This window comes from Varroa destructor, unplaced genomic scaffold, assembly GCF_002443255.2.
Source record: "Varroa destructor unplaced genomic scaffold, Vdes_3.0 BEIS01000001.1, whole genome shotgun sequence".
Classification (NCBI taxonomy): Eukaryota; Metazoa; Arthropoda; class Arachnida; order Mesostigmata; family Varroidae; genus Varroa; species Varroa destructor.
The window spans coordinates 21,867,585-21,894,116 of NW_019211454.1; the positions used below are offsets into that span (position 1 = coordinate 21,867,585).

The 26,532-nt window shown below is 39.0% G+C and overlaps 4 protein-coding genes across 12 annotated transcripts; 1 reads left to right on the forward strand and 3 right to left on the reverse strand.

The window, feature by feature from the left end:
* Window positions 1-2,874: 2,874 nt before the first annotated feature.
* On the reverse strand, window positions 2,875-11,899 carry LOC111243368 (transmembrane protein 222). Its single transcript, XM_022788811.2, has 7 exons — window positions 11,383-11,899; window positions 11,050-11,180; window positions 10,278-10,680; window positions 5,833-5,917; window positions 5,516-5,587; window positions 4,512-4,632; window positions 2,875-4,269 (listed from the first exon to the last, which is right to left on the reverse strand). The coding sequence occupies exons 3-7, from the start codon at window positions 10,340-10,342 to the stop codon at window positions 4,127-4,129; spliced, it is 486 nt and encodes a 161-aa protein (XP_022644546.1). The 5' UTR covers window positions 10,343-10,680; window positions 11,050-11,180; window positions 11,383-11,899; the 3' UTR covers window positions 2,875-4,126.
* A 2,196-nt stretch (window positions 11,900-14,095) lies between these two features.
* On the forward strand, window positions 14,096-23,254 carry LOC111243369 (uncharacterized). 7 transcript variants are annotated; one of them, XR_015318523.1, is made up of 6 exons: window positions 14,096-14,457; window positions 14,832-15,033; window positions 17,641-17,825; window positions 18,048-18,202; window positions 18,553-21,179; window positions 21,896-23,254. XR_015318523.1 is itself a non-coding variant. In XM_022788812.2 (4 exons), exons 1-3 carry the CDS (start codon window positions 14,143-14,145, stop codon window positions 18,566-18,568), a joined length of 516 nt encoding a protein of 171 aa, XP_022644547.2. In that variant the 5' UTR covers window positions 14,109-14,142; the 3' UTR covers window positions 18,569-21,179; window positions 21,896-23,254. The 7 variants fall into 7 exon arrangements, 1 of the variants encoding a protein (XP_022644547.2); XR_015318524.1 differs by having other exon boundaries at window positions 14,832-14,968; XR_015318525.1 differs by having other exon boundaries at window positions 14,832-14,927.
* On the reverse strand, window positions 16,216-20,491 carry LOC111243363 (uncharacterized). 3 transcript variants are annotated; one of them, XM_022788805.2, is made up of 6 exons: window positions 20,347-20,491; window positions 19,656-19,873; window positions 19,054-19,164; window positions 18,564-18,734; window positions 17,969-18,172; window positions 16,216-16,356 (listed from the first exon to the last, which is right to left on the reverse strand). In XM_022788805.2, the coding sequence occupies exons 1-6, from the start codon at window positions 20,489-20,491 to the stop codon at window positions 16,285-16,287; spliced, it is 921 nt and encodes a 306-aa protein (XP_022644540.1). In that variant the 3' UTR covers window positions 16,216-16,284. The 3 variants fall into 3 exon arrangements, with proteins under 3 accessions (XP_022644540.1, XP_022644541.1, XP_022644542.1); XM_022788806.2 differs by lacking the exon at window positions 16,216-16,356 and having other exon boundaries at window positions 17,824-18,172; window positions 19,656-19,852; XM_022788807.2 differs by lacking the exons at window positions 16,216-16,356; window positions 19,054-19,164 and having other exon boundaries at window positions 17,824-18,172.
* On the reverse strand, window positions 22,886-25,774 carry LOC111243365 (uncharacterized). The gene is made up of 4 exons (XM_022788808.2): window positions 25,613-25,774; window positions 24,924-25,124; window positions 24,446-24,662; window positions 22,886-23,268 (listed from the first exon to the last, which is right to left on the reverse strand). Exons 1-4 carry the CDS (start codon window positions 25,638-25,640, stop codon window positions 23,025-23,027), a joined length of 690 nt encoding a protein of 229 aa, XP_022644543.1. The 5' UTR covers window positions 25,641-25,774; the 3' UTR covers window positions 22,886-23,024.
* Window positions 25,775-26,532: the final 758 nt, after the last annotated feature.

The following is a 26,532-nucleotide window of genomic DNA, read 5'->3' on the forward strand; positions in this document are numbered from 1 at the left end:
CAGCGTGCATTTTTTGTTCGTCGCAACTGTGCTGACCTTTGTCACTCCAAATTCGACAATTTTGCTTATTTACAAGGCCATCAACATTATTTTAACAAGACTTATTTTGAAGTCTTATAACTGAGTCCCTTTGAAAACTTACAATTCATTTGCTGTTGCTGTTCAGTTCCGTACACATAGATTGATACATTAAAAAAAAAAGAAATATGTATATAAATCGCCATATAGGGCGAATGTTTCTGTATATATATATATATATATATATATATATATATATGTATATATTACTGTTATTATCAATGTTGGTAAGCAGAAACATTCACCCTATATGGCGACTGAACCTGCTGTTTAAAGTTATGTAACACGTTGGCCACGCAAATCCAAAGCAATGCGAGTGCACCCTTTATAAACTGACATCCACCATCCGGTTTTTCAAGATCTGTATGGCCGCAGCAACATGCTGGTTCCCAGGAGACTTTTGTACTACGAGAAACACATAACGCTTGAGTTTTTAACTTTATGATGCCCTTCGAGCGCGTGTTGCCAGTCTGAGACCTCACGAAGTGGAATGTGGGTACAAGCTGTTGGCGCAGCCGTCAAAGCCACTATTAAATGAAATCCTTCTGAAGTGCCGTTGCAAACTTTTTAAGCCGTCGGCGTTTCTCCCGTGACCTTTGACACCACAGGGGCAAACTAAGTACATTCTGTACCTCTTGGGGTAAAATTATATCCATCCTTTTCAAACAATCCGTTGGCAAGTCTAATACTACCTGTACCAAGTTCGCTTCTTTTTCCGCTAATCTTTTCTAGAATGCACGAATATACTCTCAAGCCGCAACACAAAAGCCTTTTTCGGGACAATGCTATGCGCTTTCCTATTTAGTTTTCCGACGTTCATAGGACCTGAACAAGCCTCTGGCTTTTCAACAAATGATTTAGGCGCTTAAACACTGCGCTGCGAAAATAAGATGCCGTCAAATGATAAACAGCTTGCACGGCGTCCGGATGGCCGTAATGATGTGCAGAAGATACCCACGTTGTCGGATGCCTGTATATTGTAAATGTATGCGATCAGAACGGCAGAAAATATTTTTCTTTAGTTACAATGCGTTGATTTTTTTACTTTCTTGGATTATATCTATCACCGGTGTTCGACAACGGCTTTTTAGTGAATGTGGCGTGTTCGAATACCATGAGGTGGGCATTGTTCTCAATAGCCCTGAAATGCAAATATATTCACTCGTACCCACGGCGAGCGAAGGCCAACACAGTAAGAGCTTGTAGGTTTTAGCTGAGTGTATTTGCAGACAGTGCGGACGCTGCGCTTTCACGAGCGATTATCGTCTACGTTGATAAAGGCAGAAAACAATGTTTTAGCCTCGCTATCCAGCATGCTTGCCGAGGTTCGTGTTACGCCCTCTTGAGATGTAATCGAAGTACTACGACTATCGCGGTACAGAAGGTGTGTTTTACCGCAGTAACGAAGTTAGTGAAGGCTTCCATAGATTTTACAGTCTATCGGACGTTAGTTAAAAACAACTAAGGTCGAGTTTGTTGTCCGGCCGGTCTAACAGTCGCCGCTTAGTACTATAATTGCGGAAAAGTCTCCTAACTCTTCTTATATGATGACTTGGCTTTTCCGGCGTGAAACGGTTGTAGAGTTTTATGTAAAGGTCTCTCATATCTCCCTACTTATTATTTCCGGCGGAACCTGGATGCATTGACGTGATCGGTGTACTTCTCAATACGCCGATCCGCACTCAGAAACAGAGCGCTCATACGCTGAAATCGATATTTTCTGCCGAGCCTTCTTCCGGCAATTATGATTAGTCGTCAGAGCAAATAAAAATCGCATCGATTTAGACACCCCACCACTTCCACCAAATAGCTTTAGTTATAGCTGGTAGAAACAATTACTCTACATAGATCGACAGCCCTGCGATCAAATGGCCGTCTCTTTTTAAAATATCACATGGCTCTATTTCGCACGAATACATATATATGGAAAATCTGGCCAAATTGGAAAACTTGAACATTTGTAAGCACGAAATATATTACATGGACATGCCCCAGGCATTTTGTGCTCCCGAGCTTCGCATAGAAAAAAAATTACCCAGTGGACTTTTGTTTTTTTAGCCCATACCACCTGTTTCACCACCAATTTCATATTGAAGTCTAAAACCTATATATTATTCATAACCTTCTTACCTGAGATGGCAGTTACAGTCTTCATTATAAATTAATCCATTATTAATGCCATCCTAACACAAATTCTCAGCGAGCAAGACTTACGTTGCACCTTACAAAATAATGATTTATTGTCTGTCCAATTCATCGAAGTGGCATCACCTGTTTTTACTATTGCTATTGGACTATAGTTTGTCTAACACAGGGTTTCTTGCAGCTCATCAGTCATGCCTGCCCATTTGTTCATTGTTGTATTTAGAAGAAAGACAGGCGAAGATAAAAACAACTCCAACTTTTTCAGTACACTGAAACGCATAAAAAGAACATCAACATGTCGTTTCAGTAAAGGCCATAATGAAGTTTTTGTAATATTTCGCTAAGTATAACGTGCCTATAGATAATTCCTTCCGTAGAATGGAATGTTACCTACTGCTGTGTGTCCCAGCTGATCTCCGACGAGTTAATTTTCGTTTGTCACGTTAACTTTAGCCAACCATAGACTTTCAATTTGTGTACTTAAGGAATCGAGATTATCAGCGTAGCAAAATAGATAATCCACAATCTCGGACAACACGTTTAGGGCCTCACTTTATATTAAAACTATCTAAAGTAGTAATTCCAAAGTATAATCTCCATTTTGTCCTCTTCCGCTTTGTTAAATAACTGAATAGTGAAAACGTAAAACAATACCGTATATTTACAATATTTTATTAACCTATTATCTTCTTTTTTATTGATTATCGCAAGAGTGAGGTGGTACTGATTTTTTAGAACAACGGAACAACCCAGAGCAACCCAATAATAAGCATGCATATAGGCTTATACAACCGTAAGGATCAGACAATGTATTTTCAGTATAGAATGTTACCACGGTTTCCCTTATTCGTGATACGCTTTCCCTTAAATGCAAGCCACAGTCAAGTTCTCGTTGGGCATCACTGCTGTGGGTTCACCTAACGTGCGACGTGCTTACTAATTTTGTCTCCTGATCATCTGGCTGTTGCGAAAGAACAAAAACCAGTGAAGACTACCCTCTTATCTCATATACAATCTCTCTTACATAAAGTACCTATTTTGAAGCCGATGTCATTCAAGATCGCCTTGCAGCTGATGCTGCGTCAAGACTCGAAGATGACTCTGCAAGCGCTAACTTACACGACCATTTCGTTGAATCTGTATAGTATAGTTTCTCGCTTGTTTTTTCAAAATGGTCTCAATGGCTCATGGATTACAGTTATCATTTAAGGCGAACTGCCCTTCTTGCCGTGGATTAGAGCTTATATGGGTTTTTTTACAGGTTTCTTCCTGCCACGTACCATCAACTAAGAAGTTAGTCACTTGTGATCATCTTTACTATTTACACAGACTGTCATATAACTAAACGACCCATACAGAGATAATAAGGAGATATATCGTGTCTTTGGTTGACACTTTAACGCTGAAGCTTCACAGCGCTATATAATTATGCTTCAGAATCAGTAATTAAAATAGTTAAAAAGGATAATTTCTTCTCCTATGGGCCTTCGGTAAGGTAGGTACCTTTGCCAGAATTTGAGAGGATGTATTCAGTGCGCCAGTAATTGAAATGGAGAATATGGGAGATATATATTATCTCCCATATTCTATATTTCATGGTGCTCACATCAAACGAGGCCATTTGGCTTGCTGCACAACATCTGTGGCGGTTAACGGTCCATAAATATGTCCACAATTGACAATGTAGGGTCTTAGGTACATAACATATAGAGGCATATAGATAACTGCATCTTCCCATCGTAAGATAAGAGAGCACACCACACGCTGATACAGACGATGTTATTTGATTCCTCGAAGTGAGCTGGAATAGTTTTTGTTCTATACGTAGAAGCTTCATGGCAAACAGTATCGTTCATCTGCTAGCTCTGGTCATGATTGAGGTCGTCGATGATTTTGTTACTAGTCAGCAGGCGAAGAATAGAACGGTAGCTAAAGTAACAAGGATACAAAATGGCACATAGGTTCGTATGGCCTCGAAGTAGGAAACGTAGCGAGAGTAAATGCTCAAACGCAGCCACAAACTTATTAGCGTCCAGTTGCTTTTACCTAAAATTTCCGCAACAAAAAAGCAGTTTGAATAAGTTGCCTACGATCATTTCTAAAATCTCACAGGCTAACGCAGGGGACAACGCTATGGTCTGCGATGTTCTTGAATCAGTAAGTTGTAAAGGCTTTATTATATTAAATTAAAATAAAGAAAACTAACAGATTAGTCACCACAAATGATTTACCATAGGTGCCGCAAAAAATTCCGTATGAGATCTGTAAAATTGATATGCTTTGCTTACCGTCGTAGGCACAGTAGTTCAGTGCTGTGACAACATGCGAATGACAATTGTCACAGAATAGATTATACATCCTCCCACGGTATACCTCAGCCGCTCTGGTAACAGCTTCGTCCCAACCCACCTGGCATCGCAAATATAACCGAAAAAGCAATACATTATATATACAAGTCCTAAGAATATCGGAAAACTTAAATTTTAAACATTTCTTTGTTTGCTTTGATAATGAAATTATACAGGTTGGCGCATCAAATTGAGGCAGGCTTTGTCTGACTGTGCGCCGTAGTATTACTACGTCGCTTATTTATGTTAGGACAAAATCCGTTTTTATATAATAAAATATCGATAAGTCCACCGCAGAAATGATTGTTCCTAATTCAGATGATGCGCTCACTGTAGCTAAAAATGAATTTATGGCATACGCTTATGTTCTGAGCACAATCTACAGTAAAATAGCTGCCATACGACTATACTTTTTCACAAAGGCGAACGTACTATTAAAGAAATTTCTTTGCATGTTCTATGTTGTGCAATCGTAGATAGGTAAAGCATTTAGAACAAACCATGAGTTTTTCAGCAATGTAATGCACCGGCTTATACTAGCTGATCCACCGGATGATTATACATGGGGTATTACAGTGCGAACGTAAATTCGCTCATTTGTGCTGTCAAGTATACGCTTGTATATTTCCAAAAGAAGCTTGTAACGAACTTGTGAGCGGCTTAGGTTCTGAATTGAAGCTGTAATCGTGCTGGGTAATAGTTGAACAAATATGACACGTCTAGCATAGACAAAAATTGAATTGTTGAAAGATGTGCCTTTGTTTAGACACAGTCTTAGAAGCAGCTCATCAAAACAATTCCCAGTTTGGACATCTTTCCCTTCATATTCGACAATTTAAATAACACCGTCTTCACTTCTTATCACGGGAAAGTACTGCAATTAAGACTAACTTATTAATAAATTATTTTGCAATGAAATGTCAGAGCACTTTCTCAATACTCACTTGTCCACCCTGAGCCCGGGCCGGATCTAGCTGCCAGTATTTCCGCGGATTTCCGAATCCCATTTGATCCTCCTAATGTCATTGTCGTTTAATGAGATCAACATGTCACAGATAAAAAGTATGGTAAACAAAGAAGGTACAGTGAAAAATTATGTTTGTTTGAGACACAGTTGCTCGCGCTCTGTTTAGTTCCGCTTCAGAAAATATAACTGGCTATGACAGCACGAAAGAACATGGTATGACTTTTATTAAAATTGGTTTCGACTGCCAACTGAAAAGTCATTGACAATAAAAAAATATTAGATATTGTTACTTACTGTGACACGATATGGTCCCGAAAAGTCTGTGATGACGCCATTTGATAAACAGATTCCAACATGGCCAATAAATGGAAAAAGCCACCTGATGAAAAACGTTAGCAAGAACATAAAACGTTTTTAGGCTTATTCTTACATACAAATACGAAATTTGTTTTTTTAAAGAAATTATATGCATGACTTTATTTAGTTTAATAACTTTTCATAAAAACGACATGTCAATTTCTAGTCAGAAAAATCCTTATACGATCATTTCAGGATAAACTCTTCTTCTGCAAAATAAATTTCGATTTATTCTACATAAATGATGACCATATCCCTTTAAAAACTTGCTTCTATTAAACTGTGTCTAGCATAGATCTTTCCAGACATTGTAATTATGCGTCTTGTATTATAATATATGCACGCCAAAATAAGACTTCTAAATAGAATCGATGGTAGAACAGAAGTAGACGGACGATTGTAATAGGAGATATACCATGCCTATTAGGATATTTTATCCAGTCGAAACGTTATGCCACTGGATTTCAACAGAATTTAAACGGGAATGTATATACACTGTAATTATTAGATATGGTTTCAGTCAGTCCTCAATAATTGAATCTGCACTATTCACGATTCATCTTATCCACGACGTTGATGATATCAGTGCGAACTGAAACCTATTAATGGTAAAGATTTGTGGCAATAAATCCAATTGCTCCTAATTTTTTAAATTGGTTACCTCAACTTAACTTGACATCATATTCACGGAACAACTTACTGTTTTCAGCAGTTTACAATTTCACAACAATTGGATCGGAACGTCCTCGCATAATGGTAGAGAATCTGATTCAATAAATCAATCGTTACTTAAATATTACATTCAAGAGGGCATTTTATGTACAAAAACCGTTTTGAATGTTGCAGTTTGCAGATTATGACACATCTTTGATAAATGCTTATTTATTACCATTTCTCTTCTTTTGACATTTATATTCACTGGGTTTATAACCTTGTTCTAGCGTGCATTACTCTATTGCACTTCATTTTATGCGTTGTGCAACAACACTTCAATATTTAGTACATTTTGGGCCGGAATTTCGTCACATCTTTTTAAAACCCCAACCAATATAGATCATACTGCCAATTAAACAACGCCGCAAATTTCCACGATATTAGACCAAGCCCGTTTGCATACATCCGAGTCAAGTTTTCACCGCGGGTAATACCATTCAGACAAACTTCCGTCCGAAGTATTTAAGACCTTTTGTAACAAAGCAGATGCTTCCCAAATGGGGCATCGACTGCGTAAAACATCCCTTTGATGAATTCCAAATAATATTTACAGAAAAGGGCTAAATCCATTATAAAAACGTCATACAACATGATATATTCAGATCCAAGTAACAAAATATATTAGCCAAAGTGATTTTGATAAAGTTATCTTTATTAACTATTACCGACTATTTAATATAATAAATAATATTTAATTAATAAATTAATTAAAAGGCTCCCTAATTCTTCTTAACTCTTCAAAACCATAGTTTTAACCATAAGAAGCCAAAGCTTCCCCCAGAAATTCGACGAAGTGTAGAAGATTTTTTGATATTGACTTGTACTAACGATAGATATAACTCACTTATCGTTATTTTAGATAGATATTAGCTGCGTTATTAAGCATCGGTTGGAATCTAACGTAACAAGTAATCACGTCATTTCAACAGTGAGCAAGGGAAACGACACCGCATAAACTTGCGGCTAGAGGATGGTCTCCAGGAAACAGAATTACGTGATGTGAGATCGAGCAAATTACTTTAGAATTCGCTGCCCAACAGTATATAACAAGTGCAAGATTAAATAAGGAAACATAGCAAGCTCATTGATGACTCAGTGACAGTTAGATTGATGCTGACCATTTCTAATTAAACGGCAGCATATATCGGTTTTATGAGAATTGGGTATGTTGTTTAATGATTTGTGTCTCCCGAATCGTGAATTGCGGACTAAAAGCGCTCCGCAAATATAGAAAGTCAGTGTTAAAAGTTAACTGTAAGGAAATTTAAGCGATCAAAACATAAAAGTTATAACGGTATTATTTCCACTTTACCTATCCATTATTGTGTGTTAACCGTGTTAGATGCTGCTAAGAAAATAGCCGTAGAATAATCTAATAGACTAAGGAGACAAAATATATAATTGCAAAAATACTCGGCACTACGAACCACCAACAAAATTTTTTTTTTATAGTATATATAACTACAGAGCAATGGTTATTGGGGATAACACAGAAGTAGTTAACAACCTTACTTATCCAAGGCAATGCTTGGCTGCAATACCGGATAGAAAAACTAAATCATTTAATTTCATTAAATGTGTGTTACTATAAGTGCAGCATAGGTTTCGTACCTCTACGTCGTCTCCTATTTTGAGTATTCACTGCTCGTTCTCGAGAAAATCCGCATTCTATTAGGTTTGAACACAGGATTACAATGGAAAGATTTGTTTTGTCACCTTGCCCAAAAATGTTATCAAACAGAAAATAGCAAGTTCTGTTGCTTCAAAACGAATATTTTGGAATGAAAATTTCCAGTTTGTATTCTATCCTTGTTAGGAAATATTTGATGACCTAAATAGGTAAGGAAGCCTTCTGTAGCCCAAACCATTCTGAAATAAAAATATGACGCGAACTTTATGAGTTTTTTTCGCGCGTGCACCTGTCCCGAAATGTAAACTGTAAACGTCTTCACACATGCCTTCCTCGGTTGTTCTCTAAGTGACATGTTGGTCGACATGTCGAAAACCCTTTAGAATCTTTCAAAATCTTGAAATTGTTGTCATAAGTTTTCACTTATTTTTCGACGTAAAAAGTATAATATTTTTGCTAAGACGTTCAGCAACACTATGAACGCCTTAACATCGGGCTTTTTACCCTTACAGCTGACTGCTACCTTCGCGATCCTATTTTGCGAATATTACGAGCGAAAACAATCAATTTAAAGGATTAGGGACGTTGCAAGTCTTCTGCAGGGGATTACTTCAAGAACACTCACCTTTATAGATTCGCAATTCTTCGATCGTGAATTTCTTATATCTTTGTATATTTTCTATATAAGAAAGTAAACAAGAAAATAAATATATATATATATATACATATTTGTCGAACACGTTCGTATCTACAATAGAGTGAGCTAAATACCTCCAAATAGGCATTTATTCAAACGGTTGACAGTAAAGATGATCTATCGGAAACGTTAAAGTGTAGGATTTATGGCTGTTTTAAGGGAAAAAATTTAATGGCTATAGTGAGCACCTTTTGCCGTGCTCCTTAATCTAATAATTTAATAACTAATAACAATAACGTCGTACATCTCGTTTCCAATACACTCAATTTTTGGAATCTTGATAAAATACCATGAAACTCAGAAATTGTACTTATAACTGCTCGCTCATCATAATGAGAGCCTGTATGAGCCAAAAAAAGATACCAGCTTTCGTAGGAACCAAATCAATTTACGTCAAATTTGATCAACAGGGCGTGCTTTCCAACAGGTTCGTAGATAGTTCACATAAGAGTGTTTCAAAAATTGGGTTTTAAATACTTGCACCGCCGTCCTAAATTGGTTATTCAGAAAGCCAAAACAGGACGTCATAGGATTCAGATCAATTATCAGACGAAACCTGTTGAGGAAATTCGATGTGCATGCAAGCTCTGCAAAGTACGAGCTTTACCTTAAGAAATAAGAAAAATGTCTAATTTAATATTATACCTACTTTCTAACTTTGAATTTGCCATGTTATCGAAATATTTTCTTATTTAAGTGTACTTGTAAGCAGGTTTCTAGCGCCGCCTGCTTTCAGCTCAGTATTTTAAAAATTGAAGCGGATTGGTTTAGCTTCTCATTGGTTACCAACAACGAGTAGTTCACAGCCATTAGCTATCAACGTATAATTGTTGATATATATATGTATTCTTTAATATTTGACCTATTAAAATAGATTGCAAGGAAGTGCATGACTATCATATATATATATATATACATATATATATATATATATATAATGCAGCGGATACAGCTCGAGATTACACATCTTTAAGTGTATTCGCGATGCTCTTGCTTGGACGTTACGAGTGCAAACCGCAAGATCACCGCACAGCCGGCCCTCATCAGATAATATAGGCGGGTTAAGAATGCACGTGATGCTGGCCCCAAACTTTGTGCAACGCCAATCTTGTATTGTACGAATTTAGACCTTAAAGGGCTTCAAATCCAGCTGCCAACCGTAGAACTTCGTTCCTTTTGAATTTCTATTTATTCAATCAAGCAAAATATTGATGTCGGCAGCTAAACTGGAGTATCTCCTTTAAAAGACCGACAAAAGGCAGCTGTAGATCTGAAAACATGTAGGTAATGAACTCTTCGTACAACGAATATAAATGATCACAATAAATCTTGATAACTTACGTGAGGCCAGGTATGGACGTCCATACTACGCAATACGGATAGCGATGTCTTTTAAAATCAACCATTTTTGTTTGATGGTGGCAGATCCGTCTACGAAACCGGACTGATAATCTTCCTGGGTTACTCGTTCGTGTACGCAATCTTCCGTTTTTCCCACGTTTATTTACTGGACAATGTCCACTTTTGTTGTCATACGAATATCTACATACATAGATATTCGGTCACTATTTTACGGCGAATAAACGATTTCCTTTGGAGGAATACGATGAATTAAACATAGGCGGCTCAGATCACCTGCTGCATGAATTCTCCCATTTCATTTTAACAGGAGTGCCCTGATGTTTTCTTCCGGAAAACCGGTGCTTTTGTCCTGATGTTTATTGCGTCCAGCAACTACGTTTCTCTGCACAAAAACGAAATGCTGCCTTAGCTAACAACCCATTGTGATTCTTTCTGCTTACGTTAACGGGATTATTTGGGAAACGTATCTCTGCTATGATGGTAGGCTTACTCGTAGATCATCAGACCATTACCCAGGAAGAAATTGGGTGAGGAAGCTGCTAATAAATGTAGCTAGCAAAGTCTACTTTACTTATGGTTAATGATTTAAAAAAGTTGTAGTATATTATAGGAGTATGAAAGAAGCGCCATAATCAATAAGGACACTATTAGCACACACAAAGCTTACACGAATACATATATATTTGTATACTGTACGATTTAACAGAAATCACTTGTATCACGTGGCGTGCAGTCTATTTTCGCTTAATACCTGTCTTCAGTATTCTCCGAAACGTCTTCTACTCCGACGGAGTGGCCATAGAAAGAACCGGTAGAGATGCGCGAAGCAGCTACACAATCATCGACAACTGCCAGGGAGACTCGTGACAGTCAGTACCACTGCTACTTTACCACAGCAAAATCAAACGACAAACACTTCGACATAAGTTGAATAAAAGCAGAGATGAAAGCTAATAACCGGCTGAGTGATGCACCATTCTGCCGCGGCAGTTTCTTCCAAGGAATACACGTTCTTTATCATCTGTTACTTCACGTTACGTATTAAAAGTAAGCTTCTTTTTATTATTACTGCTTCTTGGATTACCTCGTTGTCAGCAACAGATCAGGTGTCGCTTTGTTTTCTGCCCACGGCTCCGATTCTCCATCATCTCGTTCTCGGTAAAGGACAAAAGACAGCAGCGAAAATTGTAACTGTTGCTTTTTGAACTCGTCGTAAACGCTAGCCGTTCTAAATATATAGATATTATAGTCGTTGCAGTTGTCGCGATTATTCTGCTTCTTACTATACTCAAGAGAAACCTACCCCTAACGTTCTATTTACTTTTATTTACACAGTCTTTGCTTGTTTTTTCAACGGTCACGTTAATATCGCTGCTGATACTGTACAAAACTGTTACTCCAATGTTGGATAATCGATAACTTGCACACGTAAACGTCAAAGACTGACGTAACTCGTATTGTTGTTATTATTATATTTATCTTTCTACAAAACGGGAGGTCGCGAAACAAAGCAACTAATCGCAGCTGCTTTTTTAGTGGCAGCTGATGAAGCCGTTCAGCCCTCAATTGTTTGTTGTTATTGTCACTAGCACCATTGTGTTTCTGTTCAGCTTGTCTCGCGAGTCGGATGAATGAACGCACCGTTTAGCTAATGCGCCCACGTAGGCGATCCGAGTATTCCGCCGCGAAGCACTTGCGCCTTCACAAACGTTCATATTAATTGAAGCTGAAAGTTATATATATATATATATATATATATATATATATATATATATATATGGAGCTAGGAGATGATATAGATAATGTATGTACGGATCTCCGATCCGATCATACATTATCTACGCTATATGTTGAAAGGAACGCCTGATCCTTATTGCAGCTTGTTTCAAACATAGTGCTTAAAAGTGGATTTGTCAAATTGAATAATGGTCTATTGGCTAGTTGGAAGACGGCCGGCAAACATCTCGTGAATTGTCGGAGTTGATGGACTGCAATCATGTGTTTATTTGCAAATTCTTTTAATTTGTAGGAATTGGTCGAAAGGAAGGAGCCTGGCTGTCTTATGAAGTGCGTTAGGAACATAACATAATGCGGCTTCTTATTATCTTTAAACACTTTCAATATCTTGCCTGGTGCCAAGCTACGCGCGCAGTCAAAATGACGGATTTCCACACAGAATGATTATGCGTGACGTAAACTGGTGTTCGTACGGCAATTTGAGGCAGAGAAAAAAATGCGTGGCTCCTAGAGACACGCTTAAATCTAAAGTTAAACTAAATCTGAATTCCAAAAAGACATTTACGTTTTGTAGGATTAGAAGGATTTTATGCACTGAAAAACGCTTGAGAAAATCCAGACGGTCAACAGAGATCTGTAGACTGTGGCGGTGTATCACCTAAATGAGGCTATTTAACAAAAAAATGTCTGACAACTAAGGCAAAGTCACTTTTCTCTAATGTCAGACCGTCTAACACAAGAGCCTGATTGGGAAGTTCTTTTGCACACTATATTTTCCAGATTCCACTGTAGTTTCCAATTCCTGGCAAATGAAATTTGTAAGAATACAGTAGAGATAATAAGGAACACGTTCAAAGATGGTAGAACGAATTCAAAACCAGACCTGAAAATTTCTGGCGCGACGGAATAATTCAATGGGCTGAGAGATGGGAAAAGGGCGATCGAAAGCTAAATTGCTATAATTTGCTAAACGCCTATTTTTTTTTCTGGTGAAAAAGCCGCTTTACACCTCTGCCAAACCTAATAACTAGATCCGATTAAAGTTTGGACAACAGCCTTTAGGCAACAGACCTAAAATTGCACAGTAAAATTTTCAAGTGGCCCTCTCGTTTCTACACAAACGGAAAATTTTCTTGTGTACGACACGTGCATTTTCTCCGGGGGAAGTTTTTCCAGGAAGCGCAATATTGATTTAGGCGAGTGAATAAATTTATTTGACGGCCATTGAGAATTTGTCGAAGAACCAAATTGTACATATGTTTGCCAGGATATAGTCGACGTCGAATTAGACTTTTCATTTTCTTGGGATGTAGCGTTAAAGTGGTGATTTGTGTTAAAGTAGCTCATAATTCATAAATATGAACTGTATTCTATGCATATAAATAATATTAATTGACTGAATGAATATGCTCTACCCGATGGCAATTTCCTTTCCATTGGAAAACATGAACCTAAATGGTTAATTTGCAAAATAGTTGATAAAATATGAATTGTCTCAATATATTTGTTTTATATTCTTCGACTGAATATTTTTTCCGAATGGTAGGATGGTTAATTAAATTGAGAAAACGGGAATAAGTGTAGAAGAGGACAAAGTCTAGGTTCTATTGAGTTCTAAAGCGGTGCCGCCTGCACAGTTGGGCGCGCTATGGATGCTTATTTACGATATTTTTTACATAGCTTATACATGCAGTACGTTAATATATTAATTGCAACAAATTAATGACTTTATTATTGAGACATTCATTCCACCAGGGTAGATAACTACTGAAATATATTAAAAAAAAAAAGCGTAACGGGCAAAAGCGTAACGGGCTAGGTAAAGCACTGCAATTATAACGAGCTATTTATAGTATAGATTAGATACAATAGGCTGGCTACAACTTCAAACGAGTAAATTTTTTAAATCAACAGCAAGACTGGCGCAGGGCGAAGCCCGCGGCTTTGTCTAGTCTGAATTTCCCTGTATAGTTGTCCCAAAGTCAGCCGCGTAGCTATTGTGTTTACGAGAAAGGGCTACTAGAAGAGGGAAGTTTCTTAGACCGGCCGACAAACAGGTTTCATTTGTTTTCAGTATAAAAACAGAATAACTAAAACGCCGAAGAGAATGCGAGGCCGAGCTTGCGGGTTGCGCCTTAATATAATACGAATGTGTTATTACGACGATATGCGCCTCCCTATGCCTGAGTCAGAAGAGCTTTGTCGGATAGAGAGAAGGAGAGTTGTCGAATTGCCAAGCAAGAGCGTCTACACAGGGCGAGGGGTTGACAGGTGTGACGAAGCTCGCCGTTTGTGTTCCAGTCTGTCTGTCTGTCTATCTATCTATAGAATACCACGATCCGATATCTGTCTGGGTGTCCTTTCGCTGAGTTGTCGGCAGGTAGAAGAAAGCTATATGAAGGGCTACGCAGTCGGCGCATTGGTAAGTATTCCACACAGTCTCGGTAAAACGAGTTACACTTTAGTACACGCCCCAGAAACTGTTCTATCTATTGCCCTCTTTGTGTCCATCTACAGCTGCCTACAGTAGTCTTTGCGTTCGTCTACTTTCCTGTCATAACCCACGTAATAATTGGTCTTATCAAACTTTTTATAGTGCATGACATTTGGGAGATGGGTTAATCTTTTGTCAAAAAACATATTGTTACTCGTGTTTGGCAAATTAACTTGCTTTATTATTTTGGCTATTTCGGGAAATTTCTGTTGGAATTGTTGAATATTGAAAGGGCTTTTTCAAGCATTACAAAATCGAATTTTCCAAGCGATTTTAATATTTTATATGTTTGTTTTTTTAAGTAAGACGGGGTCAGCATGTTGAAGTGAAGGCAACCTTCCATAAGCGAAAAGCTGGGCTGACTGAAGTTTCGACGGGCAACCGACGCCTTGTCTAAGGTTACAATTATACGTACGCAAACGGGCCAACATTTATTTGGGTCTGTATCAGCAATGCTAAAGCCGAGATCTGTTTTTCTTCGTGTAGTAACCGACATGCCGTGTGGTAAGAGTTTGATTAATGGAGGATGATTTAATTGGAATGAAAAGCGTCTGGATTATTTCAATAGGAGAACGGGATAAAAGGGTCACCAGACCAATTCCTAAGGATCACAGTATAGCTTAACGTAAGGCTCTTACGACCAAGGAAGTTGTTTCCAGGATGCTTTTTTCCCAGGCCTACTGGAAGCGCAAAAAGAGATAAGAGTTATTATGATAGTAATTAATATGGAAAAGAAATGGCAGAAAGAAATTACTTGTAAGTCAGGGTTCGCGCTGAGGTAATCCCATCAGCGGACCTGGCGGGCCTTCGAAACTTCCGAGGCATGCCACAGATTAATTCTTTAGTGTATACATAAGTCTCGTAGTGCTCATCTAATAAGCTACCTTTAAGAAATACCTTCAGCCAAATAAGCCTCATCGTCATACATAGCCAGGTCGATTCCGCAATTTTTAACCGGAATTTATAACAAATGAGGAGTGTTGAAAATGCTGTCTTTGCCAGCACATAGACCCAGCTAGGTTAGACTAAAATTTTCTAATCTAAGCAAAACGAGCTTAACACGTGTTCAGTCACTCGTCCATTAGCAGAAAGGTAACTGGGCTTTTAGAACTTTTCAAGTGCAGGGAGCATATCTAGAAATCCCTATCATGTAGAGCCGGGGAACGTTAGGTAAGAATACAACTATTAATATATATTGATGTCATCGATATTTAAGACTATAATAATTCTGTTTTTTGTACAGATAGAATTTGCCATGTACGTATTATTGGCCCTTTTGCCTGCTTACTAAAAAAATAATTTGTTTGTATAAGCAGTATTAGTGTTAGATAATTTACCATATTAAGGCACTAATGGCTTGAGGTAATTCGTGGTATTCTGCTACACGTGACTTAGATGTACGGGTTCATACCACGCATTGTGGTCTTCCCGCACACACCCTCTTGTATCACGTCAATGCTGTAAATTAGAGAAACACGAGACAGTTTCTGGTGTAATATACTTAAAGCAAATTCTGAATTAAAAAAAATTAGAAAACGTTTATAATGAAAGGAATCACAATTCGTTCACATCACACGCCGTAAATGATACTAAAACGTAGACTATATAGAATATTGTTGTTGCCTACTTCAAGCGGACCTTGGTCCTTTTCTTGTTTCGAACTCCGTCCCCATGTCACTAAATTGTTGCTCTCAGACTGCTCCATTGTTGGAGCTCGTCGTTTGGAGTACTTCCTTATCCGTTGCTCTCTTCTCATCAAACGTTCTGTTCAGCTCTTCTAGGGGCGGCTCTCGCCGTTCCCAACGAGAATGGCATCTTGCACAGTTCCTGCAGATAACAAGATTATAAAAACAATATATTCTTTTTGTATTGCAGCGATACGGGGCGTACATATACAATGCTGAGCACATAGGTCAGGCTTTATTGAGGCGGAGATTAAATAGAGTGTGCAAGAGTTACGTCAGCTTTTTTCTCCTTTCCACAAGTTCTACTAAAGGAACGATTGACAATTTATCGTTCATTTGACATCGCACCGCATTAATCCTCTTTTACCACAGTTTTATTTTTACTTATTTTTCTAAAAAAATCGATTATTACACTATTGTATAATCCGACAAAAATCTATCCGTAATGAACCATGGATCGGGCAGCAATGACATAAACTCGTATTTTAGCTTCGCCTTTGCCTACTTAGATATCGTTTATTACGTCTATATCTGCACTGAACAATAAAAACTATATTACATAATAAAATTATTACTAATTAATTAATAATTAAGTTGGTCAAATTTAGCATCCAATTTTTAATGGAAGGCACATCAAAAAAAAATTTCCCTCCACTAATATTAGCCACTTTGCAAGACCTTGAATTTTTCCTTTTTCAACATTGTTGATTCCGACTGTCTCGACGCACGGCCACGGCAAGTACAGGTACAACTAGTACTTTTGCTAGAAACATTTTTGTCACCATTATAGTGACAAGCGACGGCTTCTGCTTGACGATACTTTGATAAATTTCAGCAGTTGCGCAGCGAGAGACGATAAAAAAATGCATTTATTGTTCACTTTATATCCATACATATATATGTGCGTATATCTATTTACTCTTTGCGTTGCGCGAAAATTATATATTGCAGGCCGAACTGATGAAATTGTGTTTTTGCACGCCTATATTCAACCTGTGTCGGGTAACGTGTTTGTCCGCAACAATAATGATATGGTTGGGAATCGCTTGATGTGCGCGACCTCTGCTCGATTATGTCAGGCTATTTGGTTGCTTGCCAATGATCCTTGACACCCGTACTTCGAAAAAATCTTCGTTGTCATGTGACAGCACAGCCTAAGTTCGCTGTCAAGTGCTAGTCAGTTGAATCGATTTGTCCGCATGTTGTCTGAAGCCAATGGACGTTCGAAAAAGAGTTCTCGATTGCTCACGCAATTGAATGACCGATGTTCACACGAGCGGAATTATCCCGAAAATAGATACCGGCTTCTAAAAAATGACCGAATTTTTGCACCAACAAAACAACGGGGTGTGGTTCGAAGTGAGTTTATTATGTTACTATCAAAAATGACAGAGCTTTGTTTTTTTTTTTAATTTTTTTTTATCAGATGGGGATCACCTCAAAGGCCACAGTGGAAACACCATTGTCTATCGCACCGTTTCCAAAGTCGTGTATCGTCAATAACGAGGAACTATCGCATTATCGTGCTCCTTCTGCTAGTGTGCTGACGTATTCGTGCGACTGGGCGCTTTTTACTGGTATCGCTAATACAAACGACACTTGTAAACAATTGTAAGTTATTACATATTTAGTTATACTTGACACAAGGCTAGATTTCAATAACTGTAATAAATAATCGGTTGTTAGTACAATCTGAGCGGGTAGAAGTACATTGACGATACGTAGTTGTAAGGCATAGGTCTGGGCATTCGTACTTTAGGAGGCTGAACTCGATCTCGTAGAGCGTAAGCTAGCGGTGGTAGAGATATTCTGGCTAATTGAGCGTTCAAGTAGAATTCTAGGTGGGGTTCGAGCGCGGATGCGACGTCTTCAGCGAACACCCAAAATACAATGGGGGCTACTTGATGAGACAGATCGTTGAAGTGTCGGTTCGAACTGGGCCCGTTGCTGCCGTTTACCTAGTGAACATTTCATGCAACGAGCAGCAGGTTAGTTCGGCTTGGCAAATGTCTTGAGAGTATACCTAATGTCTGTAACGACGGGGCGGACGGGGGGTAGGGAGATGGCATCTTAGTCAAAGAAAAATCCGCGCAAAAATCAATCTTCTATTTGCTCACTTAGATATTGGACGATTCCTTATTCTTATTTAGGATATACCTGTTTTTACAGATTGAGTATCGTAAAGGTTATAAATTAATGGATAGAAGATAAGTCTATATGTTGCCCAAAGAACTCTTTCTAATCGTACGTATTGTCCGAAGCCTTCCATTTTACCTTGACTATCTGTTTTTACTTTCTGCTGCTAGATTCAGTTTTTCTATACCTTTTATTGTTCTAGCTTTACTATACCTTAACCTGGGCTGACGAGAAATCGACATAAGGCTGATCCGCGAACGCTAGTTGAAGTTTGTTGTCGATGATATCCAGATACAAGACGGTTCTCATAAAGACATCAGTGTATTCGATTCGGGCCTCACCTGCACCCGCTACACGGAATAAGTCGTACAGGCTGCCTGTTACCTATATACAACCCAGCAGAATCGAACATAGATGGTTGACAGAAATAAATGTCTACTTAAGTATTGTTCACACCGATTATGAGGTCACGTAACGTTGGCGGGACTTGAACCAGATATCATCATTAATAAACCATCATTACAACAATTGTTTCTTATAACGATTAAACCATATATGCTAACGGAGCGTTTTACGACTGCTTTTTTCCTTTCGATCGTATCTCTCTCTGTTCGCGTCCCTGATCTGTGGTATTGTCAACGATGTCATACTACGTTTGCAATACTGTTTACTATTGTCTTTTATGGTTTGCTTTATTGCTTACATTGTAATTTAGGTTCGTCGTGACGCGGGGAATCAGCACTGAGATCTTAATGCGAAAGTCGCGAAAGTCGGATGACACTTGATTCAATATAAAGTCCGATAGTCCCTCGAACTGAAGCCACATTGAAAGCCGAAATAACATTTCCGTAGTGTTCTCAACAGACCGCCACAAACACGCATTCGTGTCTATTCGTGTAAAACAATTTAAATTCAGAAACGATCTTTGATATAAGGAAAAGATACAGGACACACTTTGCAATGTAAAACAAAATAACTAGCAATTGATATAGATTCACACAGAATAGTAACTTAGTCGGCCAGTTAGCTTAATTTAACCCTACTCCTTCTTCTACTATTTGGTGCTGGTCGATGATTTTTTATAGCATTCTAATCCCGAAGCGCTACACCACTGTACCCTTCACAGGTGTCTCTCATTTTCATACTACAAACTACTGAAATATGCGCGCGATAATTCGCTTATGCTAACTAATAGATGCGACCTTTTAGGTATAATATACAAGATTTTATACGTACGTATATATTTACCGCTAATCTACAGAGAAGCCTAATATATATAATAATGTATATACATTACCGGTTTACCTTCATGTTGGAAAATCGAACGTCGAATACATCTGGCCCGAAGGCTGGCGTAATATTTTTCGGTTTGACCTTTAATGGATCCAGTACAGGAATGTCATTCTCGAGATCCGATGTCCGCATGATACAGCCAAAAGCCTGAAGTTTGTCTCGCAGTAGAACGCTCACACGCGCCTCTAAAGCGGTTCGTTCAGCGGCGTCTGCATCAGATTTTGGTGGATCTGTTTTTTTTTAATACACAGCCACATACAGGGACCCGTTACGGGATTGCCGGAAACTTGCTCGAGCTTCGCCAAAAGATTGACAAATGACGGCGATATCGTTTAGTGATCATTTCTCAAAATGTGTTCTATTTTTTTTTTTGGTACAAATGCAGAAAGCGTGTATTGGGATCGTTTACGAAATTTTTAGCAGGTTATTTAGTTAGAACGTCTCTGTTTCGAATACGCTTCCACCGGCTCGTTAGAGTAGAGGATGAGCAGCAAATACGCGAAAAATATATAAATTTTGCCGTCAGTGATAGATAACGATAATCGGAAAATGCATGCAGATAGGTATGATGAAACTAAAATTGATCGATATATGTTTGTTTTTATCGTGTTATATCTATGACATTTGTGGCGACGATAAGATAAGCTTGTATTTAGATATGATTAGTAAATTTAATTTCGCTTTACGCTTCCTTAATGCTTACGATTTGATGCGTTATCCTGGAAGTGAGCGTCATCACGTGGTTCCGGAGCAGCCACAATGAACGGAGCAAATAATGCTAGTACAGACGGCAGCACAGGTTGAACGAAGTGCCTCATTACACCGTAAATAGTTTCGCCGAATCGCATCTGGGTTGAGCCGACTGAAGTTCTTGTTCTATTTTCTAATAATTCTCTTTCAAAAATACTGCAATTACGGTTGATAGTTAGATCCTCTTGTGTTCACTGCACTGCTAAATATCAGCTAATAGAAAACTTTGAAGATGTATTCACTACCCATTTAGATTTTATCTTTCATGTGTTTTACGCGTGTGTGTGTCTCACATAATCGTGCTGTGTGAAGATTATTGATAAAAAAAAAACACTCTGTGAGCTACTTGAGAAACGTGCCTGCTTTTATTGGGTTTGGTAGCGGGTGAGAACGAACTCTGCGGGGGACCATCGACTCTGCCTCGCCATTCAAGCCGTTTTATGTGAGCTAGCCGCGCTCCGGTTCCACGATCCCAGGGGTCTTCCACTTTTGACCAGTTGTTATTTCTGACGGATGGACGCGCCGATTGTGGCCTGAAACTATTGAACACGAAAAGCGTTCGAAACCGCTTGCAATATCGGATGTCCGCCGACCACTGCCTAGATACGGGCTGACGGGATGAGCCTTATTATAAATGGACAGCATGAATGTTGTTCGTTGTAGGAAACAAAATTAACGCCAACGATGCAAACCTAGCGAAAATGGGGTACTGATACACGCGAAGTTTAATCTGGGTCAATCGAGTCATGGAAAACACCGCTAAAGTACGACCATTTTGACTTGAAGGTAAGTCCCCACGCTGACTCACAGTTTTAAATATGGATTTGTATTAAAAGATCTTTCCTGGACCGCTAGGTCTATCCATCTGATTACCATTCTTTCAACTAACGTGTGTAACGTTACGCTGTAGGTTTCACTATGTCGTAGTAATGAGTATAGACACCGATGCTTACGTAAATTCTGAACTGTTTTACCGTTGTTACGGGTAGCCGCTCTGATTAAGGCAGAAGCCCTGTTTAGTTTTCGTTTTCACTTACTGTCTCCTTGATCTGTTACGGGTGAGATGCGGTCTTTTTGCTATTTTCTGGGGCGGAAGGAGGGGATGAAATATTTGTTTAGCAAACGACAGTTCTAAATGGTCACTGGCATCGTGACGTGGATCGTAGACCGGAATTAACTAACAAATTGTAGCTGGCAACGGATAAGCTGTCGTCTGTCGAGAAAAACTCTGATCGCTTGATATAACAAGCAGTCAGCATCAGGACAGCCAAATGTTAAGATTCATTTTTAAAAGAAGAGATTTTATGGGACGAACATTGCTCTTTTTTTTTGTTTTGGATAAATGTATCTTTTATTATTTCGTAAGTACTTTTTAAAAATATTCGATTGGTTCTGTGCAGTAAAAATGTGCCTTAGAAGGTACCTGTGGATTGGAGTAAGTGTTGGTTTTTAGGGGAATTTCAGGTAAGTTATTCTTACTAAGGTGGTGATTATGTTTTTAGGCGTGTTCGAGGCTTCAGTGGTTGACTCTAAAAGCTGGATGGACTTTTCGATACCGCAGGTTAAGGAACCAAGGTTTAGTTAGTAACTTGAATTACTGACTTAAGTCAATGGTGATACAGATATATACAGGCTCGAATATATTTAAGAATTAGTGGTATTTTTTATTCCCTCGCACAGTGATTTAAGGACTTTGCTTACAATTTGTTCTGGCCGATTGTGTTTCACTTATTATCCATGATGATAACTAATAATATATCTTTATAATCGTAAATACTTTGTCCTTCGAATGCGTAAGTAACTACGAGCGCAAGTTGCATTTTTGATGCGAGTACATTACTTACTACCATGCGAACTTGAGCATGATATCGGCGCCCCAAAGGGACAGCTTCCTATTTGTTTAGGGTGCCGTCATAAGAAAAATTGTAGGATAGGTGGGCGGCAGCTGTTGTACTTGATGCGGCCTCAAGTTCCGTGCAATTTCGATTGAAAACAGCGACTGCAAATGTAAGCACTGTCCACTCCAATCCGCAGAATAAATAGTTTTGTATTTTATAAAGCAAAAAAAAAAAATAGAAATGATAAAACAGTTGTCTTGCCGACGTAGTTATTTTATTTTATAAGATCAGTACCCCACATTATTTTGATCTGGTGCGCAGAAAGGCAGAACGAAAATCGTATCTTCATATTTTGGGATCGCTCTCTTACATCAGCAGTGTTTTATATATACATTAGAAAAGATTTCGTTCGATGTTTATACAGACTTATTATTTATCGTCCGTTATACCATCCATGAACGCTACTGGTGCAATACGGTCGAAAATTGTTTCAACCTATAAACATCTGTTCAACCTACCTACAGCTCTCGCTGCTTGTCCTAGTGGCTTACCTTTACCTGTTGACACGAACATTCGTTCGAAGGATTACTCACAATTTCACTGATATTTTTCAATGAACGATATCGACATAGTGCAGAATAAAAATTCCACATATATGAAGCGTGCATACTTTTTTTTATTTACGGAAATTGCATGAACAATGGCAAGTGATACATAAGTAAGATCGACAGTCTGATTGTCCTGTGGAAATGTATCGCCCAGGGCGCACTGTAGTGACGTCTATAGGCCGCACTTAATTCGAGAGGGAAGAGAGGACTTCAACTAAAGATGGCACGAAAGTTTGATAGGTCGGCTTCGAAACGGGCTTGATTTTTGGCAGAGCGTTGCATTTATTACTTCCTGGGCGCCAGGCTGCACACACGGAGTCCGTGAGCTCACCAGCGTAGTTGTCAATAATATTCTTGGTGAGAACCTCGGCGTCCTTACCACAGATCGATGACGCGTTTTGGACACATTCGTAAAGTTCATTCATGTAACTGACAAACGAAAGGGCAAAAAAATTAGTCATAAAAAAAACACTTATATACATAAGTGTTTTTCCGCAATCCACTCACACTATCGCACAGCATTTTATCCTTATTATAAGCTATTTCGTATGGCACAGCGCTACGGCGATGGCCTTATTACCTCCGCAAGCGACGTACGCTAATTTGCCATTAGTGATATGATCATCTCCGTCGAAAAATGAACGGCTATATATTTTCACAATAAATGCACTTTAAATGGCACCATCATTTTAGTAGTAAGGTTAGGGAAGTATCTAGGAAACAAAACTAAGTTAAGAGCCAGCTAAGTTCGATCAGCCACTCAGCCAACACGGTGGCAGCAGTTGTTGGTGATATTTTTAAATGTGTCATAGCTAAAAGGTTACCATCTAGTCAATTTAGCCTTTGCGGAAACACCGATATTGGCCGAAGGGAAGTCACACATATGGAATTGTATCGAACGGGTTATTTTGCCGTAGGCTGGGTTGCCTTCTGATGTTACATATACAGGCCTATCTTTTCGACTGTGTCAACGTACATTTGATTCCAGGGAAGACTGTGGTCTGTTTTGTGGCTACTTCTGTATGGTTATTTCGGTATCTGAGAAAGCGAACTCGGCAAAGGAGCTGCCAAAACCACATTGAGGGTGACCCAAGCAAAAGAACTAATCAAATATACTGTTATATCATACCGAGGCAAACCTGGTCATGTTTGCCAGCTCAAACTGTATGATGATTTCTAATTTAACACAGAGCCACTGTTAGCATAAGCTATACTATATTTATCGCCGAAAGGCACGAAATCTACTACTGATCTCCTTTCGTTGCTGCAATCGAGTTAACCTAGAATTCGAAATAAAGTTACTACGCAACCTAGCAAAATTATGTATCTCAACAATAAATAAATAAATAAAAATATAATTAGTGATTAGCTATAATTAATTGAGTGTTGTATATCGCTGACACACACGAGTGAACAAAAATCTCTTGACAGTTTGAAAATAGTCGCTCGACAGTTGAAGGGTCTTTGTAGATAGATTTGCTCCTGGTAGCAATAAGTAGCTAATATTGCCCTTTTTTGGCAAACGGACAGATAAAGACTTCCCACCTGTCGAGCGACTTTGTTCGCGCATGACTCTATTTTGTGCGTTGACGACATGAATGCATACCAGCAGCTGAGCGGGATGCGGTCCTTTTTGGGCTTGGCGAGAGTTGCTTCAAAGATGGCGTTCACCTTAGCATTACAAGCCTGAATAGGTTTACCGGCCTTCAGAATAATGCACTCAGCCATATTCAGATATTCTTCACGCTCTTTTGCACCCTCGACGCACTTGCTGTTTATTTCTTTGCTTGCGCCCTCGAAGACGAGCTTTAGCATGCCTTTAGCTGTTGTGTGAAAAAAACATTCACAGAAAGAAGAAGATAGATCTATCATCAATAAGTACAACTGGCATCATCGCAATCGATACGTCAGATCATATATGGATGCCTGCGAGTAGAGCGGTTTGTGACCGAACTCATCATCACGTCGGCAAGAACAGGTCTAATCAATACTAAAACGATTCATTTGATTTGTCATTTGGAGATACAATGCGAAAGTGCGAGCGCAGAATAGCGATTATGCTGAAAATCGTATCCAATACTGACCGAGACCTCCGACGCAGTTGTCCACGTAATCGTTAGCGGTCTGAAGTGCACTGAAGCTTTTAGGACATGACTCGGTAAGGCCTTCGCTCGTTATCGGAAAATCTATGTTACTAGACAGGAAGATGATGTGTGTCGAGGCCTCGTCCAACACTTTGGGATCGCATGGCACCGAGGCTGCCTGTGCCAGTTGAGCGACTAGACCTGATCGAAATCAATTTTTTATCAAACAGCAGTATGGTTTTACCACGGACGAGTCTAACTGCCATCTACTTATTCCTACAAATGTTCCTAGCAAGATATTTGGATCAAGCATTATATCTCCTAAGCTCACATCTGACACTGCTTTCATAATCGCGTCAAGCTTAATGATACTTGTAACCGCTTAGTACAGAGAAACTTAGCTTATTAAACTACGCACGTTCCCCTGTTCATCAGTAAAAGCAATAGCACTCATGTAGATCATAACAGGTCACTAACGAATGAATCTACTAAAAATTGAATTTCTACATCGGATTGAATCGGGTCTTGTTTCTGTCAAATCAGTATTTTGCTTCAGTCATTTAGATACGGACTCACACTAGGTAGCGTGGGCGGATAGGCTAATCAGATCCGAGGAACGAGCATCGTTATTTAGAATGAGGACCTATTGTATCTAGCAATGAGTGAAATGAAGTGCGGTGAAGACTAACCGAGTGTGATTGCGCTCCAAACGAACATGGCTGCTACTGCTGCTGCTGCTGCTGCAAGTGGCTTTTTTCTTGTGAAGTTTTGCAGAAAGTACGAAGAGCTCCTATATATATATACGTCATGCTCGGCTTGGTTTGTGAGCCTCTCGCAACTCCAACAATTATAGCGCCATGTCAGTTGGATGATCCTTCGCACGAAAGCCGCGTAGAAGTACCCCCTCTCAAAGAACTCTTACAGCATCTGAGAGGTGCTCTTTTCCCAGTTGCCCACTACGACATAAGAACGTCATATGAAATCATTTACCTACGCAAATATCAACGACGGCAGTGAACTGAGGGCATCGCGTGTGTAGCGTTTTTATTGGGCCATGGAGTGACAATAAGCCCGTCGATGGCTACCTATTAGACCCGCGGCCTGCTGGCCTCATCTTCGATGAAGGTGGCAGCTGCGGGTGCTATAGTTGATGTGAGTATCTATACAGATACCATAAACACAAATAGTTGTTTTATCTGCAAGCAAATCATGAAATGAACCGGATGTCTTTCGGGAATGTTGACTGGCAAGTCTCTTGTCCTTGCCCTGAAAATATCCCATAAAAAAATATAAAGGTTTTATCTAGCTGTAACAGTGTCTTCGAACACACAAAACCACTTAGACGAGTTAAGCATTCAGTAGAGAAATTCAGTCGAAGACGTATCGTATCATTCAAATTTCACTTTTGAGTTCGCGTTCCGCCGATACGGCTGATATCATCGGGACGGTATCAGAATGTGCACCTGCTGCTCAAACTTGTATACAGCCATAGACTTACATCTTGTATCAGTTCACTAAATTAAAAACGTTATTAAAAAAACTGTCCTCGCATAACAATTAATTCAGTCCGAATTACTCCTATGAAAATACCATAACGCTAGTGATTTCG

Bases quoted from the DNA above. Each gene is read 5' to 3' on its own strand.
- LOC111243368 (XM_022788811.2), bottom strand. From the start codon at position 10,342: ATGGTTGATTTTAAAAGACATCGCTATCCGTATTGCGTAGTATGGACG. The intron at 5,918-10,277 runs GTAAGTTATCAA...GTTTTTCATCAG, and splicing joins ACGTCCATACCTGGCCTCAC to GTGGCTTTTTCCATTTATTG. The intron at 4,270-4,511 runs GTAAGCAAAGCA...CGGAAATTTTAG, and splicing joins GAACTACTGTGCCTACGACG to GTAAAAGCAACTGGACGCTA.
- LOC111243369 (XM_022788812.2), top strand. From the start codon at position 14,143: ATGCGAGGCCGAGCTTGCGGGTTGCGCCTTAATATAATACGAATGTGT. The intron at 14,458-17,640 runs GTAAGTATTCCA...TTTTTTTATCAG, and splicing joins GCTACGCAGTCGGCGCATTG to ATGGGGATCACCTCAAAGGC.
- LOC111243363 (XM_022788805.2), bottom strand. From the start codon at position 20,491: ATGCGATTCGGCGAAACTATTTACGGTGTAATGAGGCACTTCGTTCAA. The intron at 19,165-19,655 runs GTAAACCGGTAA...ATGTGGCTTCAG, and splicing joins TTCGATTTTCCAACATGAAG to TTCGAGGGACTATCGGACTT. The intron at 18,173-18,563 runs GTATAGTAAAGC...AATGTTCACTAG, and splicing joins TCTCGTCAGCCCAGGTTAAG to GTAAACGGCAGCAACGGGCC.
- LOC111243365 (XM_022788808.2), bottom strand. From the start codon at position 25,640: ATGTTCGTTTGGAGCGCAATCACACTCG. The intron at 25,125-25,612 runs GTTAGTCTTCAC...GATTTCGATCAG, and splicing joins TTGGAGCGCAATCACACTCG to GTCTAGTCGCTCAACTGGCA. The intron at 24,663-24,923 runs GTCAGTATTGGA...TTCACACAACAG, and splicing joins CAACTGCGTCGGAGGTCTCG to CTAAAGGCATGCTAAAGCTC.